The sequence below is a fragment of the Amblyraja radiata genome, chromosome 5 (assembly GCF_010909765.2).
Source record: "Amblyraja radiata isolate CabotCenter1 chromosome 5, sAmbRad1.1.pri, whole genome shotgun sequence".
In the NCBI taxonomy this organism is placed as follows: Eukaryota; Metazoa; Chordata; class Chondrichthyes; order Rajiformes; family Rajidae; genus Amblyraja; species Amblyraja radiata.
Window position 1 is genome coordinate 89,101,371 of NC_045960.1, and position 25,718 is coordinate 89,127,088.

The 25,718-nt window shown below is 43.6% G+C and overlaps 1 protein-coding gene across 6 annotated transcripts in view; it reads left to right on the forward strand.

Moving 5' to 3' along the window:
- The window catches only part of LOC116973527 (muscular LMNA interacting protein), a 111,095-nt gene that overhangs the window by 12,410 nt on the left and 72,967 nt on the right, over window positions 1–25,718 (forward strand). For all 6 annotated transcript variants that reach the window (XM_033021696.1, XM_033021695.1, XM_033021700.1 and 3 more), the window contains 2 exons: window positions 13,201–13,353; window positions 18,321–18,704. In XM_033021696.1, coding sequence (XP_032877587.1) covers window positions 13,201–13,353; window positions 18,321–18,704 — 537 coding nt within the window. The remainder of the gene's footprint in view (window positions 1–13,200; window positions 13,354–18,320; window positions 18,705–25,718) is intronic.

Here is a 25,718-nt window from a genome sequence, read left to right on the forward strand (position 1 = left end):
CCAAAAGTATTTATTATTGTAAGACCGCACAGTGGCACAGCTGGGAGTGCTGCCGTCTCACAATGCCAGAGACCTGGGTTCGATCCTGACCTCAGGTTCTGTCCGTGTGGAGATTGCATGTTCTCCCAGTGAACTCTTGAGTTTCCTCTGGGTGCTCCCGTTTCCTCCCACATCCCAAAGATGTTTGGGTTGTAGGTTAATCGGCCTTGGTAAAATTGTTATATCTCTAAACTAAACTAAACTAATGGCCTCTGGTCCTAGGCTCTCCCACTAGTGACATTGTAGAGGTTTACAAAAGTCTGAGGGACATCGATAGGATAGATCATCAGAATCTTTCTCCCAGGGCAGTGGTGCCTGGAACTGGAGGGCAGAGATTTAAGGTAAGAGGGAGATATTTAATGGAAACATGAGGGGTAGGTTCTGCACGCAGTGAATAGCTGGAATGAGCAGCCAGAGGAGGTAATAGAGGCAAATACAATTACATTAAAAACATTTGGGATTTGTACCTGGTAGGAAAGGAGGCAGAGGGATACGGGCTTAATGTGGTCAAGTGGGATTAGTGAAGAGAGGCATTATGGTGAGCTTTCACGAGGTGCACTGAAGGGTTTGAGTTTGTGCCCCATCTCTGTGCTATCAGTCTCTATGAATCCATGAGTCATTTGAATTGCCTGCACACAATCAGTCCATTTTCACTTCTGTGCCTATTCATAGAACGATCAGCTCCTATTTATAACGTGAACCTGTAAACAGCTCAAGTGGACGTGGGATCATAATGAGATTGACACCGACGCTGTACAATAGCTATGTTTCGTTCATCTAAATGAAAAACCTCTTTGAAACATGGTTCTGAAGTGATAGGCTTGTCAGTGCTGTAAAATAACTTATAGTGATTTAGCAACAGAGCTGTGTCAGAGGGGACTGTGTTATTCATCACAGTGTCATTGCAGCATACCTCTACAAATGTTTTGACAGCACTCCTCGATTATTCTCATTTGCCTCAAACTTGCTTGCTGCCCTTTTCCCTTTCAAATATTTAATCTATCTATGGTGGTGGGGCAGGGAAGAGCACAGGAATGTAGAACATTAAAGGGATAAAGGTCAAGGTGAGAGTGCGTGCCAGAGAAAGTCTGTTAGGAAGCACCGTTTGTGGACTCGCAGGGCAGGATAAAAGGCGAAACTGAATAGGGTTACTCTTTGTAGGTTGCATGGACAAGTATCTACATACGTTATAGGTGCAGAATTAGGCCATTCGGCCCATCAAGTCTACTCCACCATTCCACCTGTAGAGATGTGGATCAAGGGCTGAGGTGGGATTAATTATAAATCCATTAATCCTCTGTATCAGATGTACTGGAGGACAGCGGATCTAAGGGGGTAGAGGAGCTGAAAGAAATTTTAATTAGGCGAGAAATAGTATTGGGTAGGCTAATGGGACTGAAGGATGATAAATCCCCTGGGCCGGATGGTCTGCATCCCAGGGTCCTCAGGGAGGTGGCTCCAGAAATAATGGACACATTGGTGATCATTTTCCAATGTTCAATAGATTCAGGATCAGTTCCTGTGGATTGGAGGATAGCTAATTGTAAATAAGCAAACTGTACAATCTGGAGTTCAAGATCATCTTTAATCAGTACCCATATTATAGCAGTTCAGCAGGTTGTTAGTTGTTAATTCATCGTTACCGCTTCCAAGACTGACCAGTATAGGAAGTGGGTGTTAGTATGAATCATAGAGTAAGGTGGGGTTAGTGATGCTATTCCACCATGATTGGTTCACATGCAATAACCAATCTTTCATAATCAGGTTGAGTGAGTGGGGAGATGCGTGGCAGATGCAGTATCATATAGATAAATGTGAGGTTATCCACTTTGGTGGCAAAAACAAGGGGGCAGATTATTATCTCAATGAGGTTAGGTTAGGTAAGGGGGAGGTACAGTGAGACCTGGGTGTCCTTGTACACCGGTCACTGAAAGTTGGCGTGCAGGTACAGCAGGCAGTGAAGAAAGCTAATTAAATGTTGGCCTTCATAACAAGAGGATTTCAGTATAGGAGTAAAGAGGTTCTTCTGCAGTTGTATAGGGCTCTGGTGAGACCACATCTGGAGTATTGTGTACAGTTTTGGTCTCCTAATTTGAGGAAGGACATCCTTGTGATTGAGGCAGTGCAGCGTATGTTCACAAGATTGATCGCTGGGATGGCGGGACTGTCATATGAGGAAAGATTGAAAAGACTAGGCTTGTATTCACTGGAGTTTAGAAGGATGAGGAGGGACCTTATAGAAACATATTAAATTATCAAAGAATTGGACAAGCTAGATGCAGGAAAAATGTTCCCAATGTTGGGTTAGTCCAGAACCAGGGGCCACAGTCTTAGAATAAAGGGGAGGCCATTTAAGACTGAGGTGAGAAAAAACTTTTTCACCCAGAGAGTTGTGAATTTGTGGAATTCCCTGCCACAGAGCAGTGGAGGCCAAATCACTGGATGGATTTAAGAGAGAGTTAGATAGAGCTCTAGGGGATAGTGGAATCAAGGGATATGGGGAGAAGGTAGGCACGGGTTATTGATTGGAGATGATCAGCCATGATCACAATGAATGGCGATGCTGACTAGAAGGGCCGAATGGCCTCCGCCTGCATCTATTTTCTATGTTTCATTCTTGGTTAGCACAGACACGATGGACTGAATGGCTTCCTTCAATGTTGTGAATTGTTTTCAACACATGATTTATTTTTACAGCACTCACCCTTAGCTATGTGGGCAATGCTACATATCAGGAAGAAAGCCGTATGAAATAGCTGTAAAGATCACAAGGACTTTTTGGATAACGCTAAGATTTCCAGCAATTCACTGGACATTGCCACTTACAGTATCTTAGTATTGATGCTTGAAACGAGGTTGTGAAATTTGCTCCGAATGCCTTCTAACAACTTTCTCAGTATTTAGGGCAGCACAGTGGAGCAGTTGGTGGAGCTGTTGCCTTCACAGCAACAGAGACCCCCAGTTCGATCCTGACCTCGGGTGCTATCCATGTGGAGTTTGCACCTTCTCCCTGTGGCTGTGTGGGTTTCCTCCCACATCCTAAAGATGTGTGGATTTGTAGGTTAATTGGCTTCTGTAAATTGTCCCTAGTGTAGAGAGTGGATGAGAATGTGGGGAAAAGGAACTAGTATGCACAAGTGATCGATGGTCGTGGTGGGCCGAAGGGCCTGTTTCCATGCTCTAGATCTAAAACTAAGACTAAATCTGCCTCCGGCACACTGATTATCTGTCTCCATAGTCTGTTGTAAGTCAACAACTTTACAGGTCCTGCTTGCGGCATTCAGCCCTGGGATCATTTGTCAGACCTGTGTTTAGTTGTGACAGAAGGTTCACACAGACGTACATGCACCTGCCACTTAAACTGCACTTTAACAGGACAATGCTTCCTAATATAATCAGTGCAGTTGAATTATGGTTTCAAGCCACTGGTATTTATCATTTCACTATGACAAAGAGTATGACACTATGACACTATGACATTTGAAATTCTTATGGCCTCGCTTAAAGCCCACTCAGTAATTTACATAAATAGAAATTTGTCAGCACAGTTCTCGGGTGCAGTGTCAGCATTTAGTACCACTCAAATTATAATTCCACACACTGTCATTCACTCACATTTCTTCCACTCAGCTGTTAGTCAACTCTAAGCCCCCAAGCCATAGAGCAGGTGAGTGTTTCAATAAATGTTTAGTCTGATGCAAATTACTTTATAATTACTGTTTTGTTTGTGGTTTTGTGTGGCTGGATCACGTTGATGCTGTCTTATGCAATATGTTTATGTGCTTAATTTCAAAGTATAGATGAAAAGCCAGTGGTTCAAACTATAAATTATAGTCACAGAGACATACAGTGTCATAACTGAACCTTCGGCCCAACTTTTCCATGCTGACTAATCTAAGCTAGTCCCATTTTTCCGCATTTGATTCATATCCCTCTAAACCTTTCCTATCCATGTACCTGCCCAAGTGTCTTTTAATGTTGTTATTGTACCTGCCTCAACTACCTTTTCTGGCAGCTCATTCCATATACGCAACAACCTCTGGGTGAAAATGTTGCCCCTCAGGTTCCTATTAAATCTTTCTCCTCTCACCTTTACACCGATGTACACCATATCAACTGTATTATCGTTATCAACTCTCTTTGTTAGTTATAGAACAAGATAGTACAGGAGCAGGCCCTTCAGCCCACAATGTCTGTGCTGAACATGATGCCATTTTAAACTAACGTCTTCCATATCCCTCCATTCCCTGCATATCCACTTACCTATCTGAAAGCTTCTTAAAAGCTTCTATTTTATCTGCCTACACCACTGCCTCTGGCAGTGCGTTCTAGGCACCCAACACATTCTGTGTAAAAAACTTGCCCGATACATCTCTTTAAAAACTTTCTCACTCTCTCTTAAAGCTACGCACTCTAGTCTTTGATGTTTCTATCCCAGGAAAAAAGTTTATCAAAAAACTCTACTAAATTGGTTAAACAAGATTTGCCCTGAATAAATCAATTTTCCTCAGGAAACTACTAATCCTGCCCTGATAAAATGTTCATCAAAGCATTCCCACCCTTTGAGGTTAATCACCCCAGCCTGTAGTTGCTGGGCTTATCTACCCTCTGTTTTTAGAACGGTTTGTAACATTTCCCACTCTTCGTTTTTATGGCATCAACTCCTGCATCCAAATCGCATTGAAACTTTGCGATCTGGGTTTACATGGGAAAATGTGCAATCTCTACACATGCCATACTGGAGATCAGGATTGTACTTTGCTGCAGCTGCAAGGAAGCAGCTCTACCAGCAGCACCACTGCTGCAAATCCCTGCAAAAACCGCAGCACAGCGTGGGAGTTTCCAGACTTTCTAATTTGTTTCTGCTCAAGGTGTAGAATGGGGAATGAAATATGTCCACACCTTTATGACTTGTTCCTATATTCCCTTCAAAATCCCTGTATGTATTTCATCCAGTCATCATTATCAAAGTACCATACCATAAAAAAATCAGTCCTTTTTTTGAATACCATTATTTTATTAACTTTTAACATATACAATATCTATTGCTTAATTTTGGAAGCACCCTCTTCCTTGATGCAGACAAATGCAAAGCATTTATTTTGTAACTCAGCATCCAAGTGCAAATTCCCATGTTTCAATCTCACGGGAAATCTGAAATAAAGACATATATTTCTGGAAAATTACTCATTGACTTCAAGTTACAAGCATAGAATACTAGAATACTAGTCCTGCAGGTTGGGTTGCATCTATCAAGAACGAAACATTTTACGTTCTCTCCATTACTTTATCTCATGTAAGCCTACAGTCCCGAGGGAGCTTAAGGCTACCGCAAGAAAATGCACTGGCCTCTACGCTGCCAAGAAAGTAATCACAACTGCCGAGAAGTTGGAATTATACTCAATGTCCATGAAGAGCAAGAGGGGTTAACGTTCCACACTCCCTCCAACATGCTCCACCTGCATCTCTTTCTTTTCTTTCTTTTAAAATCTTTTTATTGTTTTTTTTCTCCAAAAAAGCAAAAATCAAACATAAAAAACAGAGCAAAAAGAATAATGATAAACATAACAATGATATTGATACAGGGATCAGGATTACATTAATAACAGGTATAACCTAATATGAGTCCAGTGTCAAAATACACATTGAATATAGACCTCTATGTAAATATAGTTAAATCTTTAAAAGAAAACTTATAAATGTAAAAAAAAACCACAAAGATAAAAAGACAAAAAGAAAAGGAAAAAAGGGAAAGACAAAACCCCCCTAAACTAAAGGAAAAAAGAAATTAATAATAATAAAATAAGAATAAAAATAAAATAAATAAATAAAACTAAGCAAGGCAAAACAGAATCTGAACTGAGAATTTCAACAATTTAAGTCTGTTTGTCTTCAAGTCCATCTGCATCAACTGGAAATATCTCGGGAAAGTCTGGAAAGGCTTGATCCCACCCTGGGCTGCAGAGGTCGGCATAGTGGCACAACCAGCAGAACGCTTCTTCGCAGCTCCAGTGACCCGGGTTCAATCCCAACCTCGGGTGCTGCCTCTGTGGAGATTGCATGTCCTCCCTATGACAGTTTCATCCAGGCTCTGGTTTCCTCCTACATCCCGAAAACCAGTGTGGTAGTGGGTTAAACAGCCATTGCACATTGCCATAGTTTGTAGGTGTTAATGGAATCTGGGAGGTTTTTGACGAGGTGTCGGAGGAATAAAAAATGGGATAAATATTGGTTTCTGCGCTGGGCAATTTTGATTTAGATATTGCATCTCTGTGTGTCAGGTAGTGGTCTTTTTATGTCGGTAGTTCCTTCATCCTTCACCACCAAGACTCCTGATGCATGTTCAGGCACTGGCATGTTCAGGCATGTTCAGGCTCAGAAGAGTCACAGGGGTATTCTGAAGGGCTGAAACGAGAATGATTATGTGGGGAGCCGACCAGGGAAGTTACTTGGCTTTGAAGGTGAATTTGGTCAGGCAAAATTTTGTTTCTCGGCTCCATCATTATGTATGAGCTGTTTCTGTTGCTGATAAAAGTTAAGATCTTCCTTGCCAGAGTTTTTTTTTTAATGAAAGTGTTGCATTTTATACTGGCAGATGAACCAAATTCCTGGAACGTTGTTTGAAAAGCAATTGAGGAAGCTGGTTCAGAGCCTTTTTCTTTAACTTTGAACTGTGGGCGATTTGTGAAAAGCTAAGCAATGGGTCTGCTTCCATGAGGAGCTGCTCAGAATTAGAATAAAAATGTACCGAGCCAGTACTTGGAAATTCAGTGAAGGGAGCACTGAGAGACTTCAAGAGATTGAAACAACCTGACATTTTACAGAATGTAGAAACAAAAAAATGCAGATGCTGGTTAAGACATGAGTGGTAGGGACACAAAGTGCTGGAGTTACTCAGTAGGTCAGGCCAGGCATCAACTCTGGAGAACGTGGATATGTGAATTTTCGGGTCGAGTCTGATCAGGACCCCTCTTCAGACCCAACTCGAAACATCACCGATCCATGTTCTCCAGAGATGCTGCCTGACCCGCTGAGTTACTCCAGCACTTTGTGCCCTTTAGTGACATTTTACAGGTGGAATTTAACACCGAGAAGTGTGAAGCAATACAATCTGGTAGGAATAATGAGGTGATACACATTAAATAATACAATATAATAAGATAAGCAGCAGCACAGAAAACCTTGAAGATAAAAGCTTGAGTGGAGAGCCACTAAAGCATTGGCTTTACTAAAGGAAATAGACCATAGAAGGAAGGAACGTGAGCATAACCATTCTAAGTCACTTGGGAGGCTTGAACTTCTTGGAGACTTGAATACTGTATTCTGATCAGGTCACCACACACTAGGAATGATGCTGAGGAATCAAATGAGAAAGCAAATGGCATGTTGTCCTTCATAACAAGAGGAGCTGTGTATATGAGCAAAGAGGTCCTTCTGCAGTTGTACAGGCCCCTAGTGAGACCACACCTGGAGTATTGTTTGCAGTTTTGGTCTCCCAATTTGAGGAAGGACATATTTGCTATTGAGGGAATGCAGCGTAGGTTCACAAGGTTAATTCCCGGGATGGCGGGACTGTCATATGTTGACAGAATGGAGCGGCTGGGCTTGTATACTCTGGAATTTAGAAGGATGAGAGGATATCTTATTGAAACATATAAGATTATTAAGGGTTTGGACACACAGGAAACATGTTCCCGATGTTGGGAGAGTCCAGAACCAGGGGCCACAGTTAAAGAATAAGGGGTAAGCCATTTAGAACGGAGAAAAACATTTTCACACCGAGAGTTGGGAATCTGTAGAATTCTCTGCCTCAGGTGGAGGCTGGTTCTCTGGATGCTTTCAAGAGAGAGCTAGACAGAGCTCTTAAAGATAGCGGAATCAAGGGATATGGGGAGAAGGCAGGAACGTGGTACTGATTGTGGATGATCAGCCATGATCACATTGAATGGTGATGCTGGCTCGAGGGGCCGAATGGCCTACTCCTACACCTATTGTCTATTATCTATTGAAGAGATGCTGAGAGAGAGTTACAAGAAGGACTTCAGTTATGTGGGAAGTCTGACAAAACTGAGTTTGTTCAAAGAGACAGTCACCATCAAAGATTATAAAGCTGAGCTCTGCTCTTTAATCTTTGGTCACCATGGTGGCTGATTGGTGGCCACGTTGGCGTTACATATGTACAGTGCATGAATTACAATCCTTTGACAATAGCAAGGCGATTAGCAAAGGGAGCTGTCTCTTTATCAACTTCTTCGATGCTTTCTTTTAAACTTGCATACAAATGCAAATCTATCTAGACAGATGTATGGATAAGACGGAGATACATTGTTATGAACCAATGCAGGCAAAAGGGACCAACCCAGAATGTGGGCCAAAGGTCTGTTTCTGCGCTGCACAGCTCTATGTCTCTATGACAACATCTCATCACTTCAGGAGATCACCCGTCCAAAGTGTCCAATATGATAGTTCCTCAACCCTGTACTGCCTGTTTGTATCCCCTATCAGGACAGCCCTAGTAGGCCTACTGCTCCTGCCTGCTCCTGTCCCAGTGAAGTTATCTCCTCATACCTCAACCCTATCTTATGCCTCCTTCTCCAGTCCCTTCCCACCTATGGACTCTATTGTTCAGAATTAAATATGTGAGTTCAGGATTAACGTCTTCACTGGTGGTTATAAAGTTATAGTCATGAAGAGTGGAAACAGGGCATTCTGCCCAACCTACCGTTGCCAACCAATATGCCCCAACTGCACTTGTCCCACTGGCTTGCATTTTGCCCATGTCTCTCTAAACCTATCCTATCCATATACTTCCCTAATTTTTTTTAAACATTGTTATCGTACCTGACTCAACTATCCCCTCCTGCAGTTCGTTCCAGATGCTTAGCACCCTTTGTGTAAAAAGGTTGCCCCTCAGGTTCTTATTAAATCTTTCCCCTCTCACAAACCTACGTATGTGCTTTGGTTTTGATTCCCCTTTTCTGGGGAAGACTGTGCATTTACTCTATCTATTCCTCTTATGATCGTATACACCTCTATAAGATCACCCCTCATCCTCCTGCACTCCAAGGAATGAAGTCCTAGCCCTCTCTACAGTCCAGGCCGTCTATTCTGGCAACATCCCCAAAATCTTTGTTGCACCCTTTCCAGCTGAACACCATCTTTCCGATAACAGGGTGACCAAAACTGAACAGAATACTCTAAATGTTGCTTCACCAATGTCTTGAACAACAGTAATATGACCTCCCAACTTTATACTCAGTACTCTGACTGATGAAGTCTAATGTGTTGAATGCCTTCTTGACCACCCTATCTACGTGTGATGACACTTTCAAGATCTATATATCTACACACCTAAATCCATCTGTTCTTCAACACACCTCAGAGCCCTGCCATTTACTGCACGTCCTGCCCCGGTTAGACCTCCAAAAATACAACATCTCACACTTCTTTGTATCAACCATTTAATGTTGATACAGAGATATCAACCAGTATCAACTCCATCAACCATTCCCTAGCCCACCTGCCCAAACAATGAAGATCCTGCTGCGATTTTTGACAACCATCTTCGCTATATAACAAGACCGCCTACATTATTGTCATCTGCAAACTTACTAATCGTGTACGTTCTCATCCGAATCATTGATTAGATGATAAACAGCTATGGTTCCATTACCGGACCCTAAGGCAGACCATTACTCACAGGCCTCCAATCCAAAAACAAGCCTTCCAATATCACCCTCTGCTTGTTCCATTAAGCCAATTGTCTATCCAGTTGACTGTTTCCTTGGATCGAATGCAATCTAATTGTGCCATCTTAGCTGAAATTAAGTAGAAAATAATTAATTATATAAACAAGTTGTCAGTGAGTTAAATCATTTCAGAACAGCAATGCTGTTTACAGAGGAAAGGGACTCTACAATGATCAGTCTTCAATAAATGAGGTGAGAGGTTTTTTTATAGTGCTTAATATTACGTAATCAGATTTGCATTTTTTTTAATTGTTTCGTGTCGTAGGAAAAATAAGAAGCTTTATGAGATTTGTCAGTCTAAATCTACCTCACCAATACAACCAGGGCATAGTTAAGTCACAAAAACAGGTTCAGAAAAATTCACCATTGATCAGTTTGGCAATAAATCCATCGGATATATTGATCCCAAACAAATAGAAGCAGTTTATTAAGGAACTGCAGATGCTGGAAAATCAAAGATAGACAAAAGTGCTGGAGAAACTCAGCAGGTTTCGAGCTGAAACCCTTCTTCAGTCTGAAGAAGGGTTTTGGCATGAAACATAGACTATTTCCTTCGCTCCATAGATGCTGCTGCACCCGCTGAGTTTCTCCAGCACCTTTGTCTACCTTAGAAGCAGTTTATATTTGTTGATCCCATTTTATGGCTGATTGCTATTTGGTGTGTGGACAACACTATTTCATTATCATCCATCTCTTCCCTCTCCCCTCATGTAACCTTGCTCCATTCCACAAGAGACTGATTACGATGCTGATCATGAATCATCATTGGCATTCCTTGCTGATGATAAAGAATTAGCACTTCATGAAAACTATGTGGACACTATAACCTCCCACAACACTCTTGCATAGTCTCCGTTTCATTTTGATGCAATCCAACTGAATCTTAGATTGTAGAAGGTAATCCACTAGTTGGAATTTCAAATGAGTAATAATACAATATGATACGATAAAACTTTATTCATCACAGGAGGGAAATTGGTCTGCCGACAGTTACAGCACACAACGTACGTAAAAACGTGAAATTAACAGTGCAAAAAAAAGCATGTTGTCTGGCTGCCATGTGCGCAGTGTCTTCACCAGCACGAATGAACAAACAAACACACACAGACTTATCCCGTGGGCAGAGTATTCTAAACTAGAGTGCCCCTCCCCCACACCAGGTCCTCCTTTGTTCACCCACTGTCCCTCACGGCGGTCCCCCCCACGCCGGGTTCCCATTGTCTTACCTTCTCCCCTCATGCTCCAGCTCCACTGAGGCTCCCGCTGTTGCCGAGGCTCCTGTTGCTGTTGAGGCCCCTTCACCGCTGAGGCTCCCTTTGCCGTCGAGGCTGTAGCTGCCACCGAGTCTCCCGCTTCCGCCGCCGAAGATCCCATTGCTGCCGCTGAGGCTCCTCCGACCCAGGCAGGCCTCATCACCCAGCTGCTCCCTAGTCCCCAGGGAGGCCTGTGGGGCGAGTCAGGCCTACCAGGGCACATTCCGCTCTTCGGTCGTCGGTGGGACAATTGTTCCGCGGGTGGATTGGGCCCACACGACACTTCCACCGCACGCGCGGCTCCCCGAGACACTGGGTGCCATACTGTTATTTGGGAGACATTTTAAATGACATTTGTTTGATTATTTTCTACTTTTTTAATACTAGTGGTCTTTTCGAGGGACTATTCACTCTGTTGTATATTCTGTAGGTTATGCAAGGTTTTGAATCATTACACTACTGTCATTGAATCTATGATTATATTTGCAGTCTTGTCCGGATGATGTCTCCCTCTCAATTATGCACCATGGAGTGTATTGTTTTCCTGACTCTTTTAGCTATAATTTGAGATATTGCTCAAAAACAAATCAAACTATTGATCTTTGCACAAGATACTGGAATCTTGAGCAAATAACAAACTGCTGGAGGACCTGTTTACCAGATATATTAATGATTTGGAAGAGGGAATTAGGAGCAACACTAGCAAGTTTGCGGATGACACAAAGCTGGGTGGCAGTGTTAGCTGTGAAGAGGATGTTAGGAGGTTGCAGGGTGACCTGGACAGGTTGAGTGAGTGGGCAGATGCGTGGCAGATGCAGTATAATATAGATAAATGTGAGGTTATCCACTTTGGCGGCAAAAACGAGGGGGCAGATTATTTTCTCAATGGGGTTAGGTTAGGTTAGGGGGAGGTGCAGCGAGACCTGGGCGTCCTTGTACACCGGTCACTGAAAGCTGGCTTACAGGCACAGCAGGCAGTGAAGAAAGCTAATGGAATGTTGGCCTTCATAACAAGAGGATTTCAGTATTGGAGTAAAGAGGTTCTTCTGCAGTTGTATAGGGCTCTGGTGAGACCACATCTGGAGTATTATGTACAGTTTTAGTCATCTAATTCGAGGAAGGACATCCTTGTGATTGAGGCAGTGCAGCGTAGGTTCACGAGATTGATCCCTGGGCTGGCGGGACTGTCATATGAGGAAAGATTGAAAAGACTAGGCTTGTATTCACTGGAGTTTAGAAGGATGAGGGGGATCTTATAGACACATATAAAATTATAAAAGGACTAGACAAGCTAGATGCAGGAAAAATGTTGGGCGAGTCCAGAACCAGGGGCCACTGTCTTAGAATAAAGGGGAGGTCATTTAAGACTGAGGTGAGAAAAAAAGTTTTCACCCAGAGAGTTGTGAATTTATGCAATTCCCTGCCACAGAGGGCAGTGGAGGCCAAGTCACTGGATGGATTTAAGAGAAAGTTAGATAGAGCTCTAGGGGCTAGTGGAGTCAAGGGATATGGGGAGAAGGCAGGCACGGGTTATTGATAGGGGACGATCAGCATGATCACAATGAATGGCGGTGCTGGCTCGAAGGGCCGAATGGCCTCCTCCTGCACCTAGTTTCTATGTTTCTATGACCTCAACGGATCAGGCAGCATTTGTGGAGGGAAATGGACAGACGATGTTTCGGACTGGGACCCTTCTTTGTCTGAGACTCTTATTCCTCTGAAGAAGGGTCCCAACCTGAAACGTCGTCTGTGCCCATTTCCCTCCACAGATGCTGCCTGACCCGCTGAGTTCCTTAAGCAGTTTTTTTTTCACTTCTCATCTTTAAGTTGTGAGCAACTAGAGAGCAGTCCTGAACTACTATCTACCTCATTGGTGACCCTCGGACTATCTTTGACTGGACTTTACTGGCTTTACCTGGCACTAAACGTTATTCCCTTATCGTGTATCTATAAACTGTAAATGAATGGATTGTAATTATGTATTGTCTTTCCGCTGACTGGCAAGCATGCAACAAAAGCTTTTCAGTGTACATCAGTACATGTGACAATAAACTAAACTGAACTGGATTGATTTTAGTATCACCAACGATTTAGTGAAAAGAAGGAAAATGCATGACCTAATTTAATTTCCAGTGTATTTAAACTTATTGATCACACAGGTCCACATTAATCAAACAGCCAAGCCCTTGGCCTTCTCGTTTGTGCCAACCATTCGAAGACTCCCTGGTCACGTTCAAATAGTCGATACCAGATTCTCTCACCAGCCCGGAAAACAGCGAAGCCCTGTGACCAGTTCAGCAATGATGAATGAGGTAACATCTTTAGTTTCAATATTGCTGCATTTACTTTTCCATTGAAGAATTTCTTCCGACATGAATAGAAAAGAAAACTCAGCACAACACTAACACATCACTTTTAGGACTTCCCTGCCAAAATAGAAATCTCCAAATATCCGCATAATGTGTCCATCTCAGCAATCAGGAGACTTGAAGCCCAGTGATTGCTGTTTCAAAAATAATTATGTAGCGTGTCTAAACTTTTTTTAAAGGGTGTTGTCCACAATCACGTGAGTTGTCCTTTTACTCTTATTTCAATATCTCCTCCAACAAGCCATTGATATGACCATTCGCTGGGAAGAGAAGTCAAATACTAACGGCCGCAATGCATTCACTTCTCGGAAATGGCCTGTAATTATAATTGGCCCATTTCTGTGATAGACCAGCAAAAATGTATGTACGAGTCAGATTCTATATTCAACCTGTAACCCAGTTAAACATAACATGTGACTGACCACCGGAAAATAAACTTGAACATTACCAGAGTTGGCACAACATGCGCTATCCTCACATAAGAAAATATTTAACCTTGGATTTTTTTCAATTGTTGCCTTCCTCCTGATGGCTTACATTTCCATTTCCATCCTGGAGTCCATCTATTATGATGCATTTCCACAAAGCTAGATAATAAAACCAGCACTGTAGTTGTCAGTTTTAGATCTGCCTCTTTCTGTGCAACAACTCTGCCTAATTCTGTAGTAAACAACCTTGACATTGCCCTGAAACAGACACAAAGTACTGGAGTAACTCAGTGGGAGAGGCAGCATGGATAGGTGACTATCTGGGTCGGAAACCTTCTTAACACTAATTGTGCAGAGTGGGGGGTGATGAGGGGGGGGGGGGGGGGGGCAGAAACAGGGAAGAGAGGAGGAGGCTAGACAAAATATGGCAGCTAATAGATGAACACAGGCAAGGTTGATAGGTAGATGGCTGGATGAAGGCTAGAGATAAAAACACGTACATTTCCCCAGGAGGATAGATTCTCATTGTTAGACTTGTTTCTGTACATCTGTACATGCCAGTTCAAAAATGTTTTGCCTGCAATGTTATTTGAACTATGGATATGGAGATTATGGAAAGCGTGCAGAGTGATGCCTGGATTTAGGGGCTATTAGGTACAGGAAGAGGTCGGACAGCCTTGAATTGTTTTCTCCGGAATGCCGGACATCACAGGGAGACCTGATGGAAGTATATAAAATTGTGAGAGGCAGCGGTGGGGTAGACAATCAGAACCTTTTGTCCCAGGATGGAAAAATCAAATACTCAAGGGCATAGCATTAAAGTGAGAGCGACACCATTTAAAGGATACGTCTTCTGCACAGAAAGCATTGCCGGTTGAACGCGGACGTTGAAGCAGATACAATAGTGGGATTTAAGAGACTTTTGGTTAGGTATCTGAATATGCAGGGAACCAAGGGATATGGATGTGTAGAATATGGATTGTGTGCAGATAGATAAGATGTTCTTTTGGCATCATGTTCGGCACCGACATTGTGGGCCAAAGGATATATGCTGTACTGTTATATATTCTATGTTTTATGTGCGAACTGTGATCTGATGATAGCATGGGAAGCACTGTTGGTTATCAGGCAACAAAAATAAACGTGATATACAATGCATCACTTTATCTTCCGATCGTGTATTCTAATGGTTAAATAGAATAAGGAAGGTCTGAGGCCGAAGATGAATTATTGTGGGCGAATTCAATATCAAGCTAAGGCACAGAAAGAGAAAAATAGGAAAGAAAGGAATAAAGCGAGTGAAAGACAAAATGAAAAACCAGGAAGGCAAAAGCTTATCTTAGTGACCTCGCAGGTGTCCTCATGATTTACTGGTCCATTTGTTAGCCTAAGCATTCTTCTTAAACATCTGCTTGGTTTCCTAAGCATGCTACTAATTTAGCCTGAAAACTCCGTTTTAGCTGACATTACACCAGATGCCTTAAATTGTAAGTATTAATAATAATGGATGGGATTTATATAGCGCCTTTCTAATACTCAAGGCGCTTTACATCGCATTATTCATTCATTCCTCAGTCACACTCGTATTGTATTGTATTGTAAGTATTGTAAGTATTGTAAAAGTTTTCTCAACAAAGTGTACCTGGGATGAAGGGGTTGGCAGATGAAGAAAAGCTGAGTGGTTTGACATAACACTCATCAATAGTTAGAAGAACAAGAAATGATTTGATTCAACCATGGAAGGTTCTGAAAGGGATTGGCTGGGTGGATGTTGAGATTTCTGCTCGTAGGATTACCAGGGATAAGTGAGCAATGTTTCAGGATAAGGGGTCGCTCAATTAAATTAGACATAGGTTTGTGGCTCAATGGAAGTTTCTACCCAAGAGAGCTGTGCTCACTGAGTATATTCAAAGCCTGGGATTGACAAAATGTGTAGGAAGGATTGCAGATGCTGGTTGAAACCGAAGATAGACACAAAATGCTGGATTAACTCAGTGGGTCAGGCAGCATTACTGGATAAAATGAATAGGCAACGTTTCGGGTTGAGATCCTTCTTCAGACTGAGAGTCATCAGTGCCGGGAGTGTATATTTTCATACCTTTATGCCCCTGGCCCACTTAGGAAACCTGAACTGAAACCTCTGGAGACTTTGGTGCCCCAGCCAAGGTTTCCGTGCGGTTCCCGGAGGTTCCCGGAAGTTTTTGTCAGTCTCCCTACCTGCTTCCACTACCTGCAACCTCCGGCAACCACCTGCAACTTCTGGGAACTGCACAGAAACCTTGGGTGGGGCGCAAAGTCTCCAGAGGTTTCCGTTCAGGTTTCCTAAGTGGGACAGAGGCATTAGTTTCCTTGTTTGCCTCTCCCGTGATCCTCAGTCTGAAGAAAGGGCCTCGACCCAAAATGTCACCTGTTCCTGTTCTCCAGTGATGCAGCCTGACGCGCTGAGTTACTCCAGCATTTTGTGTCTATGCCTGAGGTTAACAGATCTTTGAACTCGAGGCGGCATGGGAAGAGACTGGGCAAGCAGTATTGACGCCTAGATTGGACAAGCGGTGATCTTATTGAACAGGCATTTGGGGTCAAGGAGCAACTCCTGCTCCTTTTTCTAATATTCTTGTGAAGGGCCCTAGTGCCCATGTACATGAAATGCTGAACATTGGACACACAAGAGACTGCAAATGCTGGAATCTTGAACGAAAAGCATAGTCCTGGAGGAACTCAGTAGGTCAGGCAACATCTGTGGAGTACAATGGTTATGCTTTGGGTTGGGACCCGTCTTCATTGAGTTAACATGTAAGTTCAGTAAGCAATTAGGAAGGTGAATGGAAGATGGTTTTCATTACAAGACCATTCAAGTACAAGAGTGTTTTGCTTCCACGACATAGAGCCCTGGTAAGATTACATCTGGAGTATTGTGTGTAGCCTGGCTCCCGAACTGCCCTTGGGATTGAGTGAGATTAATGAAGGTTCAGCTAATCAATTTCTTGGATGGTTGGGTTTGTTTCACGTGAAGAGCTGTGCCGTGCGGTGGCATAATGGTACAGTTGATGCCTCATGGATCCAGAGCCCCGGATTCAATCTTGCCCTCAAGCGCTGTCTGTGTGCTGTTTATACATTTTCCCAGTGACTGCTTAGGTTTCCTCTGGATGCTCTGGCTTACTCCCACATCCCAAGGACATGCTGGGTAAGAGGTTAATTGCCCACTGCACATGGTCTCCGATGTATTTGGTGGAATTGATGGGAATGTGGTGAAAATAGATAAGAGGGAAAATGAATGCAGGACGTAATTGCTGTGTATGCTGCCATCTATTCAATGGGGTGAATGGACACCTTCTGTGCTGAATCCATCTACTCTCTAGATTTCAGTAATATGAGATTTTAAAAAGTACAATATTCTGGGGTTTAAAAAGGATAAATGCAGAGTTTGTTTCCCTGGTTGAGAGAGTCATAGAATTATAGTCATTAAGCACGGAAAAAGGCCCTTTGGCCCAACTTGCCATGCTGAATAAAATATCCCTTATAAAAGTCCCATCTGCCTGCATTTGGCCCATATAAGATCATAAGACATAGGAGCAAAATTAGGCCAATTCAGCCCATCGGGTGTGCACTGCCATTCAATCATGTCTATCAATCTCCACTTTAAAAACACCCAATGACTTGGCTTCCACAGATCAATTCCACAGATCAATTCCACAGATTCACCATCCTCTGGCTAAAGAAATTCTAAAGTACCTCCTTTTTATTTTATTGTGTCCTCTGGACACACTTTCTCACTACTGGATACATTCTCTCCACATTCACTCTAAGCCTTTCATTATTCGGTAGGTTTGAATGAGACACCCCCCCCCCCCCCCCCCCCCCCCTCCACCCCACCCCACACGCCCCACTCCTTCTAATGTCTAGTGAGTGCAGACCCAGAGCCATCAAAAACACTGCCCTAAATATTTCCTATCCGTGCACCTGTCCAAATTTCTTTAAAACATTAAATGTTCAAAACCAATGATCCAAGTTTCAAAATAAGGGGGTTGACCATTCTGGGAAGAGATGAGGAGAAGTATGAAGAAAGATCGTGACCTGAAACGTCATCCATCCTTTTCCTCCAGTGATGCTGCCAGGCCTGCTGAGTTACCCCAGCACTGTGTGTATTGTCATTATAAACCAGCATCTGCGGTTCCTTTCTACTGATAGATGAGATGTTTGGTGAGGAGGCTCTGTGAGGGCTCCTAACCAGCTCAGATATGCGTGGCCATGCAATGACATGGGCGCTTATCACATTGGAGCCCTGCTAGCTGGTTGGCTTGGAAAATGCAAGCCCTATCCTTCAGAGGAAAGAAATAGTCTTGCTTTTACATGAATCATCTTATCCCCTTAACTTGTATTATTGTGCACTAGTAAAACCGTGGATGTGTTGTTATTTTCGCAGGAACCGATTGTGTAATTAACTGCTATTTTTAACTGACCTTTTGAAAATCTTCTTCGCAGGTTTTGTGCATCACTGAAGAAGAACCCTCTCGAGATGTTGGAGTGGAAGAGGGCATTGTACAAGGCACTTCAAACCAATGTTGGTTCAATAATGAAGGAACGCCTGCATCTGCCGACGAAGCTTCACAAATCCAGGGGATTTTCAAGGCTGAACTCGTCTTTCTGACAGGCTCATGTGGAAGCGATGGTGATTGCTTCTCTGGAGAAGATGGAGCAGACCTCTCAGCAAGGACGTTGCCTTCGTTGTATTTGCATCCAAATCCTTTAATCTACGACAAAGGCACTTCTGTTGGACCGCATGTTATTGGGGATGAATCGAAGGTTCTTTTGTTTCAAGATACTGAGGAGAAGCTGGACAGGACTTTGCAGGGATCACTCTTTCAGGCAAGAGAAGTGTACTTTTACTCACTCAAGCTTAGTCATTCTTTTGAATAGAATCTGATGTTGGATTGCTCCATTGTAGAACTGGAAACTATGGCATATAACCCGTGAATCAATAAGAAAACCTGTCATAACCAGATTCAGGAATAACATCCTTCGAAATGTGACAGATTTTTAAGAAAGATAATTTGTTGCCATTGCCTGTTTCCAACAGCTTTCATACTGTACATCATGAACAGAAATTATGTTGATATCAAGCTGCCGTCTTTTATTCCAACTTGCAAGTAGACCTCCAAGTGCAAAGGTCTTGGTAAACCTGGTGTACAGTAGAAACATAGACAATAGGTGCAGGAGGAGGCCATTCGGCCCTTCGAGCCAGCACTGCCATTCATTGTGATCATGGCTGATCATGACTAGTAAATAGTTGTGGATGGAATAAGACGCTAGGGGATGTAACATTGGGGATAATGCACATAAATAGTCAATATTACTTGGAAGAATGCAATATTAATCATTTTTCAACAGTGCAGTGTTACGTGACGTTACTTAAGGAATGCACAATGCACAACGCATTAATGAGTACTGTTTGGAATTGTATAAAGGATTGTATGGGATAGAGACTGGGTGAAACATCGGGTGTGAGCATTTGTTCGGATATCTGTTCCAAACCATTTTATGTTGCAGTGTCAAAACATGCAGGTAATCCCTTTGTGAAATAGCTCAGTGCTAAGCATGTCTCATAGCATTGAAAGCTGCTATTGTTTTGTGTCAGATGTAATTGCGCTGTTTGTAGTAGCCCAATTGTGACCCCATTTATCAATCATGATATGACACAAAGGCATAACAAGATGGGGCTGCACACCATCACATCTCATTCCAGCTAGAGATCCAGTAACTCGGATACAATCCTGGGTGGGATTTGCATGTTCCCTCTCTGACTCTTGGACTTCCTCCCTGTTCTCCGGTTTTCTTCCACGTCCCAAAGACGTGGGCATTGGTAGAAACAAAGAACTGCAGATGCTGGTTAGGCAGCTTTTCTGGAGAAAAAGGATGGGTGACGTTTCAGGTCGGGACCCTTCTCCGGTTGGTAGTTGGCTGCTGTAAGTCGCGTGAGTGATGGCATCTAAGTGGAGCTGACAGAAATGTGGGGGAATGGGTTACAGGGATGTTTGTGAGGGAATGAGGATTACTCTGTGAGCCGGCAAAGAGTTGATGGGCTGAATGGCCTCGGAATAGAGTCACGGATAGTCATGCGTCATGGAAAAACGTGTCCTTTGGCACATCTCATCTATGTGACAAAGATGCTCCATCTAAGCTACCGTTTGCCTGCATTTGTCCCATATTCTAAAACCTTCCTATCTATGTACCTGTCCAAATATCCTTTAAATGCTATAACAGTACCTGCCTCACTACATCCTGTGGCAGCTCGTTTCATTTACCTCTCAGTGAAAAAGTTTTATCTCAGGTTCCTATTTAAATTTTCCCCTCTCACTTCAAAACTTTGTTCTCTGGTTTTTCAGCTGGAGACGTTGAAACTTCAAAATTCCCTCAGTAAACCTCTCCTCTACCTCTCCTTCCTCCCTTGAGGTACTTAATACATTCGCATTATAGCATATGTTTGGAATTCAAATCATTTTGTGTTGCTCAAATCATTTTATGTTGCTGTGTCCAATTTTGCATGTAATCTCTTTGTGAAATAGCTCAGGGTGTGCTACAGTGCTAAGCGTGCTGCGTAAAATTGAAAGTGACTGTTATTTTGTGTCAGATGAAATTACACTGTTTGTTGCAGCTCTGGTGTGGCCCCAATTTATCAATCATGATCTAACTCAAAGGCATAACAGGCTGGGGGTGCACAAATGTCTCAGCCTATCCTAGTACATGGATAGGACATGCTTGGAGGGATATGGACCAAATGCGGGCAGGTGGGACTAGTGTAGCTGGGACATGTTGGCTGGGGTGGGCAAGTTGGGCCGAAGGTCCTGTTTCCACATTGTATCACTCTATGACTCTAGTAACTTGCCTTCAATCCTGGGTGGAGTTGCACATTTTCACTGTGATTGCATGGATTTCCTCTGGATTACTCCCACTTCCCAAAGACATGTGGGTTAGTAGATTAATTGGCCGCTGTAAATTGCCCTGGTGTGTGTGTGTGTGAGTGTGCGTGTGTGTGCGTGTGTGCGTGGGTGTGTGTGCATGTGTGTGCTTGTGTGCATGTGTGTGCATGATGATATGTGTGTGTGTGTGCATGCGTGTGTGTGCGTGTGTGTGCGTGTATATGTGTGTGTGCGTGGGAGGTGGAATCTAGGTTGAGTTGACGGAAATGTGGTGGAAATAGATTAGAGTCATACAGTCATGTACAGCATGGAAACATACAGCAACTCTCATGTCGACCAAGATGCCCATCTAAGCTACTCCCATTTGCCTGTGTTTGGCCAATAACCCTCAAACCTTTCTATGTACCTGTTCAAGGATTTTTTAATGTTGTTTAACCTGCCTTAACTCTCCCCTCTGCCAGCTTGTTGCATATATCCAGCACCCTCTGTGTGAAAAGGTTGCCCTCAGCTTCGTGTCTGATCCAACCTTGCCCAGCTCACCTTTAAAGATACGTCCTCTTATTTTAGATTCCACTACTCTGAGTGCAAGGCTGTGCATTCACCCTATCTATACCCCTCATCCCCTCAAGATATTATAAGTTGCTGGAAATTTGTGAGGGAATGTGGATTGCTCTGTGAGCCGGCACAGACCTGATGGGCTTAATGGCCTCAGAATGCAATAAGGAAATATGGAAAATATGTGATGAGGACGGATGGGGGATGCCAAATGCCTGGTGCTTTCCCAATGTTCCTATTTATCCCAACAACAAATGATCAGAACATAATGCAATCAATATTAGCCCTGGAACCTGATCCACTTTACTGTTCATTCAAAATGAACTTGTTTGGTGTGTTCGTCAAAGCTTATTTTAAAAACAGGTACAATGTAAGGCAAAACAAAAGGCCACACACCTTTTTACTCATTATTTAACTCACGTCTCAATATCATTATGCTGAAAAAAAACACAGGTCACTTCCAAGTGGGGATGCCGATTTGCAGACTAGATAATATATTTAGTCCCATTATTTTGGGAGATTATGGCTGGCTTTTGATGAATGTTCAGTTGATTATCAGCATGGTTTCATAAGGTCTCTGTACACATTTGTGTCTCAAATATAATGAGGCAAATCTGCCGGAGACCTTCCAGCTTTCATTTCCTTAATTCCCAGCAGTTACAATCTTATCTTCGTATAAAGTCAGAGGGTGACTACCTCAACTAGTTTATTGATATTCCAAACCATCTCATGTTATCCAGTCACTGCTGTCTCTGTGGATCCCACCTCCCTCTATTACGGGCACTGCAGGAGGTCTTCCACAAACCCCAGCGATCTCTGGAGAAAAATAATAAGGTGACGTTTTGGGTCAAGACCCTTAATCGGATCCTGCAGTGTTTTGTGTCAACCTTCGGTGTAAATTAGCATCTGCAGTTCCTTCCTACACAGATGGTATGTGACTGGGACATGGGGGAGGGTGGCATGGTTGTCATGACTGGGACATGAGGGAGGGGATCGAGGGATACCTATCATTAGGGAATCTGGGGAGGGATATTCCTTAATTCAGACTCGGACATGTTATACCATCTTTAAGTAACCTGGCCAGTTTAAAAGAGAACAACATGACCTCCTGCACCCATCAGGGTGTGGCCACCCCCTGCCCACTCTGCCCACTCCTCCTGCTCCTCCTCTCCTGTGCATTAACAGCAGGACAGTGGCTGCCCCGAGTTATCGAGTGGCGCTGGGATGAATAGTGGTCGCCTGCAGTGGTGCAGCCAGCAGAGTTGCTCCAGTGAGTCCGTTTCAAACCGGTGTTCAGTTGAGAGATGTTTGACATGTTTAAATTCCTGGGACAGTTTAAAAAAGAATGACATAACCTCCTGTGTCATCGCCAATCAATGGAACTCTGACAACTTGCACTCAGGGCGGCACGGCAGAGGCAGTGTTGCTGCCTTACAGCAGCAGAGACCGGGGTTCAATCCTGACTACGGGTGCTGTCTGTATGGAGTTTGTACGTTCTTCCCGTGACTGCGTGGGTTTTCCCCAGATTCTTCGGTTTCCTCCCACACTCCAAAGACATGCAGGTGTACAGGCTAACTGGATTGGTATAATTGTAAATTGTCCCTAGTGTGTGTAGGATAGTGGTAGTGTGCGGGAAATTCTGGTCGGGCCGGACTCGGTGGGCCGAAGGGCCTGTTTCCGTGCTGTATCTATAAACTAAACTAAACTAAACTAAAATCACCACCTCCAATACATTCATCAGGCTCAAAGGATACATTATATGCCCTTTCTGCTTCCTTCATCCTGTATTGTCAGTAAATTGTACGTTCTCCTCAGTGACCGCGTGGGTTTTCCCCAGATGCTCCAGTTTCCTCCCGTGCTTCAAAGACGTACAGGATTGCAGGATAATTGGCTTCAGTAAAGATTGTAAATTGTCCCTAGTGTGTGTATGAAAGTGCTGGTGTACGGGGATCGCTGCCCGACGCGGACTCCGTGGGCCGAAGGGCCTGTTTCCGCGCTGTATCTCTAAATTAAATTTTCCAAACAAACTTTATTCACCGTGTCAGAAGGAACGACAGCTGCTGGTTTATTCTGAAGATAGACACAAAATATTGGAGTAACTCAGTGAGTCAGGCAGCATCTCTGGAGAAAATGAATTTGGTGACATTATGGGTCGGAACCCATTTTCAAACTTTATGTACGTATGCACAAGGAGAGCAGCACAGTCGCAGTTACTGCACTGCTCTAAAACATCGATTCGCAATTGTCAGCTTTTATACAGATTTGGACCAATTGAAATCTTGCACTCTCTCTAATTCCTAATTAGCATACATAGAATAAAAAACACCAATCACAATATGTTCTAAAAAAAGTAACAATATCCATTAAAAACTACATGCTATTCAAAACCTCTAATTGTATTTAATCATTGTGAAGATGACTCTCGAGGACCTTGTGGTGTACAACTATCGCTAAGCGCAGGTCATACTTTTATCTTGGTAAAGAGAAGCTCTCAAGGTCATTGTTCTGTACGGCAGTAGCTAGCTGCGTGCTATCTTAACCCTTGCCATGCTGCATTTACCACACTCTCTTTTCATGTTCATGAATTAAAGGAGCAAAATTCGGCCATTCGGTACTACTCCACCATTCGATCATGGCTGATCTATCTTTACCTTGCAACCCCATTCTCCTGCCTTCTCCCCATAACCCCTGACACTCTTATTCATCAAGAATCTGTCAATCTCCACCTTAAAAATATCCATTGACTTGATCTCCACCGCCGTCTGTGGCAATGAATTCCACAGTTTCACCACCCTCTAACTAAATAAATTCCTCGTCATCTACTTTCTAAAGATACGTCCTTTTATTCTGAAATAGTCACGTATCCATTTTGTCTTTCTACTGCCCCTGGTGATTGTGGCTGATATGGGCAGGATAAATGTGATTTGCACTGGTCCATTCTATGACTCCTTTATAACTGAACCATTGCAGTGGGGTCCATTGTCAGTGGACAATAACCTCTGGAATGCCAAATCTAGGTGCTATTTCTTTCAGTAACACCTTTGCCACTGTTCTGGTATCACTGTGGCACAGACATTGTGGCCATTGGATCTCTCCTGTGCTGTATCGTTCTATGTTCTACATTAAACTCACCATAGAGAGTCAGGACTGCAGAGATCCAAGTTTGTTTACTTTCCTATTGCGTTGCCAAGTCTATTTTTATATAAGACTTCCCTTTTTACACAGGGATACAGGCTGTCCTTGCAACATTTGATCTGAGGGGCACAGTTGGGTGAATGATGAGTTGTCCCGGGTGCTGGACTACACACAAAGTCCAGCCGGCGGGCCAGCTGAGGAGTTTTGGCCCGGGCGCCGTTGTTTGCGCGCGACGCTGCGTGCAAAATCTGGCACCCCATCCAACTCATGACCCAATGATCGGCCATGAGAAGGAGGGGTGGTGGTGTCGGCGGTAAGCGAAGGTCCGAAGGTCGGACAGCTGGCCGGGCTGCCGAATGACAGGGCCACAGGCGAGGCATTGCTGCTGCACTCTATGGGACAAACCAATTTAGCCCAATATACGGGATAACCCGGCTAATACAGGACAGTTGGCAACGCAAAGATCAAGTCGCAGCCAGGATTTTGCAGTTGGTTGTGGGGTCTGTTGGATCATTGCTGACTCTGACAACAAGTGGGAACTCACAGGGCAGCAGGGATCTTGCAGCGGGATTGCTGGGGAGTTCGGCCACGTCGGCTGCGAGAAGCACCCTCCCCAGGGCATGAAGACTGAAGATGGGCTGAGCTCGTTGCAGCACGACGGTTGGCAGGACGACCAGTTGGAGGCGACGGCTCCAACAGGCCTTGATAACCAGGCCCGCTTGATAACCACAACTGCAGCTGGGACTGTGAAATGGCGCCAAAATATGACGACTATTGCATGTAGACTCAGTGGACCGCTTCTTTGCATTTTGTGCTAACTGGGAATAGTGCCCATATTCTCACTGATCTGAATGCAAAAATAGAATCTCACCATACCTTGGTACACGTGAGAATAAAGAAATATTAAACCATTGAACCATTGAAGCTCATGCCCAGTGCAACCCCGAGCAGGTGATGTCTAACTAAGCTAGTTTAGTTTATGTCGTGTGTACCGGGATTTTGTTGCGTGCTATCCCGTCAGCAGAAAGACCAAACATAATTACACTCAAGCTGCCCACCGTGTACAGGTAAAGGGTAAAGGGAATGACGTTTACTGATCTGAGAGGAGATTAAAAGGAGCATAAAGTAAGAAATGCTGCTGTTGGAGTAGAGGTTTGAAAAAGTGGAGCGATTGTAATGAATGATTGCAGATCCGTTTCTGGAACCAGCACTCAGAGAGTTGCCTGCCTTGGACACCATCTGGTTTGTTTGTTGGGCCAGATGGTCTGGGATC